At 40.0% G+C, this 6228-nt stretch overlaps 2 protein-coding genes across 2 annotated transcripts in view; one reads left to right on the plus strand and one right to left on the minus strand.

Moving 5' to 3' along the window:
• Pmar_PMAR015918 (hypothetical protein) overlaps positions 1–1004 on the plus strand; it is a gene marked incomplete at both ends in the record, with an annotated part of 5198 nt that extends 4194 nt beyond the window's left edge. Inside the window, 2 exons of the mRNA XM_002776637.1 lie at positions 434–513; positions 562–1004. Coding sequence (XP_002776683.1) covers positions 434–513; positions 562–1004 — 523 coding nt within the window. The remainder of the gene's footprint in view (positions 1–433; positions 514–561) is intronic.
• A 1448-nt stretch (positions 1005–2452) lies between these two features.
• Pmar_PMAR015919 (hypothetical protein) lies at positions 2453–5799 on the minus strand (the record flags this gene model as incomplete). The annotated part of the gene is made up of 5 exons (XM_002776638.1): positions 2453–2732; positions 3575–3692; positions 4361–4434; positions 4944–5057; positions 5741–5799. 5 exons carry the CDS (start codon positions 5797–5799, stop codon positions 2453–2455), a joined length of 645 nt encoding a protein of 214 aa, XP_002776684.1.
• Between the last annotated feature and the right edge of the window lie 429 nt (positions 5800–6228).

Here is a 6228-nt window from a genome sequence, read left to right on the forward strand (position 1 = left end):
CTGCTATGGAGGGGCCCTTTCGATGGCTTGGTGCAGCAAACCCCAACCGCACACGGACTGACATCAATTTAGTTGAATCGTACCAAGAGTCACTTCTTGTCAAGTTGTTCCATTGCAAATCTTGTGCCGTTATGTTCACACTAAGGGGACATTTTGTGTTCCCGAAAGATCCCGAGGAGTCTCATTTCTTATAGCGTTACGACTTATTTTATTTTTCCCCTTATATAATGCCCATGACAACAGCTGTCTCCTCATCCTCTTTGCAAACCGATCGGTGCGTTGTGAAAAACACCTTCCTTGATTTCACACCACATCGTCCTCGTCCACGGAGTGTTTCCTCCCCTCAATGGTTAACAACAACAACATCATATACGCCAACTATACTTACATCGGCACATTTCTCTTCCTATAACGATGACGAATGTGCTCTTAGTCCTGTTCCTGAGGCTACCAGCAGCTCTTACTCCACTGAAGGAACTAGCACTGTTGAAGAGGATTCAGGGCTACTACCGGGTTCTACTACCGTAACTCTGCGAAATTTACCACCAAGTTTCACTGTAGACACGCTCAGTGATCTTCTACGAGGCTTTCGTGGTCGGTACAACTTCTACTACGTCCCTTTGACTTTCCGCACTAGGACGAGCATTGGTTATGCTTTCGTTGATTTTGGTACTCCCAGTGATGCCTTGGAGTTCTATGATCAATTCAATGGTGTACAAATCAGTGATGATAAACATATGGTTGTTGTAAGTGCCCATGCTCAAGGTCTAGACGCTCAAATAAGACTATTACGCAACAGTCCTGTCAACACTAACACTTGCTCTGCATTTAAGCCACGTTTGTTCGAGCTCGGGAGTGGTAAGGAATTGGATTTCCCACCGGCTCAATTTGTCCCTAAAAAAGGTCATTCGCATCGTTCACGGCATCGTCAGCGAAGGGCGTCGTCTTCGGCGGCTCGTGAGCGCCAATTTTTTGGTTATTCTTCTTTTCCTAATGTCCATTAAAAAATTACTGTTCTTTCATTGTATTGTCGTTTTCCCTTCTTTTTTCTTTGTCGTCAAGACGTTCACTTTCGTTAAAGGTAGAGCTGTAGTTTTCTGCGATCATTCTGTAGGCGATATCGCAGACTATTTTCGCCGCCTAGTTTTCTGAACTTAAACAAAAGAATTTCAGTATCAATCATCATTTACGAGTTCTTGATTGTAATGTACAACCACACAGGATAATTACTTATCACTTTCCATACCAGAAATAGGTGTTCTGTTATGATGCAACCGAAGTTTTCTGTGATGACGTCTCATGTCGTTATATACACTAATAACGCCAAGCTTTGACAAGCATCGGGAAGGGTTGTTGGTGTGCCTCAACTATATTTCATTTCAGAATAGAGCGAGTGATGCTCTGCCACAGTGAGGTTAGAGGTAAGAACATACATGTCGTATATACGTGACCACTATTGTGTAACGAGCAATATTTCTCAACAAATACACTGTCCCTCTCATACCGCATACTACGGCAGAATGTGCATAAGGCACATACTGCTGTACCATGAAGTAACCGTACCAGTAGTAGTCTATTGGTAAGCTAATTATATGTATTTTATATATCATCAAAAATATTAATAACTATATACTAATAAGGGAATAATAAGAAACTAAATATTAGGTTATATCGTTATACCATGTTTACATTGGAGTTTTACGCGTTTTACGAGAAGTGAAATGTGTTTTCCACTAGTGTTTTTGACATTAGGGGTGAAACTCCATTAGAATGTATTATATAATTATATTCAATAGCTATGGATTAAAATATGTATACTGATATCCCAGTCTCAGGACGTACTAGTGTGGATCACTGCATCACTTTGATGGCACAGATGAGATGAGGATGAGGATTTCATATCACAGATGAGACTCCCGTAATCTCAACATTATCAAACTCAACTTTTTCTCGGAAAAAAATTGATAAATTATCGGAAAATTGGGAAAAATCTTTCATCAACCCCAAAATTCCGAGTTAGTTCTTCATATCACAAATAAGACTCTATTGAGGATTGACGAGCAAGATGTGATGAGGGTTCTCATGGGAAAATGAAGGGCGAGCCTTTCCGAGTAGCTATGTACTTGCGTACGATACATTCATTGTCATTGTATTGAGGCACTATCAGTCCTACTTAGGCCACCCTTGCGTTTTTTGTCATATGAAGCCGTCCAATTCGCCCGCTTCCACCAACACTAGTTCTGCCTTGTTCGTGCGTGCTCCACAATCGATGCTGTTTTTCCCTATATTCATTGACGTTGCTATGCTCAATTTTAGTTTCACAACCGTAAACTTGTCTACTCGTTATTAATACTCCCAAAACAACCAAACTCAACATTTCAGCCTCTCCCCAGCTACGTTAGAAATCCATTAATATCATTAATGCATTACAACTACTACTATAATCATCAATTCAAAACATGCGATAGCCTCTCCCTCCCTCCTTACTCGTTGCCACCAGTCGCTTCACCGCAGCATCCGACCAATACTCCCCATCTCCCGAAGACTGCACGTCCGCCTCCTCCTTAGCGAGCTCGTCCATATACGTACGTACTTTCCCCTCAGGCCAATGCAAGACTTCAACGGCTAAGTCGCGAACTCGGATGCCTCTAATACTCCCATCACTGCCAAGACGAGTACACGCCGTCACCGCTTCGAGAGCTGACTTGCGGGCCCATCTCCTGTTCGACCACCTGCACTGGAGTTTCACACCACGTGTTACGTGAAGCGGCGTAAAACTCCGTGAAAAACGGGATTTTCACGCTACACAGTAGTCGTGAAATATATTTCTCACTAGTGTTTTCCATATCACTAGAGTCAAGAAACTCTACTTTTATGATGTGTATTGTAGCGATAAAAATGCTCATACAAAGAGGTTGTCAAGAAACTATTACAAACGCACTAGGCCAATATACAATCACTTCACGACGTTCTAAAATATTCAAATTATAAACGCCTTCTCGAAAAAATTCTGGTTTGGAGACCAGTATTCTTATCTCGGCTGAATTCAAAAATTCTCTCACTATTATCGACAATTTCCCAAAACTTAACCATTTTCATGTGTAATCAACATTCTACTGGAGTTTCACCCTAGCGATATGAAAAACATCAGTGAAAAATATACTTCACGACTACTGCATATCACCGCGATATCGCGTTTTTCACCGAGTTTTGCGCCACTTCACGTAAAACGAGTGAAACTCCACTGTATTAAATTTCCCACTACTTTACATACCAAAACAACTTCAACCTTACTTCAAAACTAAGACGCCACTCTATGAAAACCCCATCATTTCGTCACCCCTTCGGACAGTGAAGAAAATTATGACGATTTCCCTCATGTGGTGAGAGAACAACTTCTCACCAATTCACTTACCATAACAATCCTACTTCTCCTACTTTAAAAATATCTCAAAAATGATTTAATTTTTTCTCGAAAATTTTCCGAAAAAAAACCACCATTTCAGCTTACCTCCTCAGTCTCCATGCAGCCAACAACACGATAATTAAAATCATCGTTACGGGTCGCCACCACATTTCCATCGCTTCCACGATTTGACAATGAATTCTCTTCGACGACTTCAACGACCAGAAAGTGCCCCCAGCAGTGTGAACAACTTGATTGCCAAACTCAGAGGGTAACGACTCCGATACTAACCAACAATCAACAAAAAAAATTTCAATTTCCAGCTCAGCTGAGCTGAGGAGTTTACAAACGAGTCGCAGAAAAGAAAAACCCAAAATTTCATATCGTCATCATCACGGAAATGACCATGTGCGTATTTTCTTACAAAATACTATCGAGTTTTTCCGATGCGTAAAATATCCATCGGAGCTTCACCCTAGTGATATGAAAAACACAAGTGAATAACATATTTCATATTTCACTTTGCGAAAAGAGATAATTCACCCGGTAGAATTCGCCGAGTGTTTTCGCGTTTTTCACGTAGAGTATTACGCCACTTCACGTAAAACAAACGAAACTCCAATATGACATATATAAAATTAAATTGAATTTCAATGGAGCTTCACCCTAGTGATATGAAAAAAAACATATTTCACGACTACCGCATATCACCGCGAATATCGCGTTTTTCACCGAGTTTTACGCCACTGGAACTCCAACGTTATATTATAATTCATATTATATTGATGCTCAACTACATGTGTTGAAGACAATACAAAAATTATCAAAAAATTTCGCGGAATTCTTCTCACATTTCTTTTCACTTCTATACGAATTTGTATATAATCCTATACAGTACGTGTGAAGTAATACAGTTCCGAGATTACCCACGCATATATCAACAGCCCCTATTACGCATCAATTTAAATGCCGCTTCGAAGTCCTTATTCCCAAGTCTTCTCGCCTCCCAACATTTTACACGGAGATATCTAAAACACATAAAGCAGTGTCGGAAAATTTCGGAAAATTTCAGGAAAATTTCAAAAACTTCAGGAAAATATCGGAAAATATCGGGAAATTTCAGGAAAATATCAGAAAATTTCGGAAAATTTCAGGAAAATTCATATTATTATCGTTCGCGATTTCAGCACTTCAACTACGCGATAACGACTCGTAAAGCATTAAAATCAGTCAGAAAGAAACCTAAAAAAGTGCATAGTTAGAAGAAAAAAATCCTCTTTTTTCGCCCGACTAATTCTAATGAATCACCCAAAATTTCAAACAAGTAACCAGTCTTCACTAAAACATACCGATCTCAACCAACAACATTAATTTTAAATATACGACAACGCTACGTGACTCTTTAAAATCAGTCTGTGGAAAATGTTAAAAATGGGCATTTTTTCCCAAAAAAAAGTCGGTAAATTACCAAAAAATTACCAAAATTTCCCGAAAATACGATCATCCACTACCCAAACCGTAACCATCCTCGCACTACCTTTTAGCCTCGTCCTGGTCAAGTTGATAACGAGTTTTATAACATTCATAATCCCCCCGACGCTCCGCTAGGTGCTCAGCTAGAGAGGCTGCCATGTGATGTGACGCCATATACCTTTACCACAATTTCGATCACAAATATTTATATCAACAATTTCGCCTTCAGAACAGTAGGAGATAACGCACATGATCAATGTGTCCGCGTGCGAGTTGATAACAGTATGAAAAAATAAAAAAAATTTTGGGAAAATTCTCCTCGTTTTCTGCGAGGCTGCCATCTACCTATACCACAATTTCAACAAATTTTATATCAACGATTACTCCTCCATAAAGTGTGGGAAAGTATGCACATAGTAAACTACGTGTGTTGATAACAATACGAGAAAATGGGGAAAAATTTTGGGAAAATTCTCCTTCTTTTCTGCACACTTCTACCTCAGCTGCGGAAAGCGAGCATATATTCCTCCAGCACCATCACCAGTAATGGAGAAATATAAGCAGCGTATTTTCTAGGAAAATTCTGAAAGTCTGCGTTTCTCGTCAACGAATGCGAATTTCGAGCCGAAACTTCAACTGGTTTTTTCAACAACTGAGCTCAGGAGCCTCGAAATAAAAATGTACAAAAACCAAAAAACCGAATTCTTATAACCTGACCATATTTTCTCATACTGATTACCACAATTCTTCATCATCTCCCATCGTTTTATATTTCAACACTACATAAACGCTCAAAACATCGCTAATTCCTCAAATCACATTTTCGGAATAAATTACCCCTCTTAAAACGCCCATTACTACAATCGTTCATCTCTCACACACACATCTCCATCGCGCTTGAACAAAGGCTTGCACACCATACTACGACCGCGACACTCGGCGTTAGGAGGACATGTTTCACAATCCTCCTTCGTATTATCATCGCAATAAATCGGACGCGGCCCAGGGAGATACCTAAATCCTCTTACACTCCCCGAAACGTTTTTATAAACTACCAGTATGCAGCTGCGAGCGCGAGCGCCAACATAACACCAAGTGCGGTAGTAACCTGATAAATTCAAATTAAACAGTTTTGTAACTGTAACCGTTTCATCACAGTAAAGTAGCGCACGCCAGACTGTGCATCGGGTGGCTTATGCACTGACATCGGAGCTGTACAATGCACTACTCAGCATCATCTCGCCAACAATTTTCGATAAACCACATCGTAATTTCAGGGCTGAAAAGCTATTCCTAAATCGATTGGGAATTTCATAATTATTCTGCCGAACGAATCTTGGTAAAACCAA

This window comes from Perkinsus marinus (genome assembly GCF_000006405.1).
Source record: "Perkinsus marinus ATCC 50983 genomic scaffold scf_1104296953072, whole genome shotgun sequence".
Taxonomy (NCBI): domain Eukaryota; phylum Perkinsozoa; order Perkinsida; family Perkinsidae; genus Perkinsus; species Perkinsus marinus.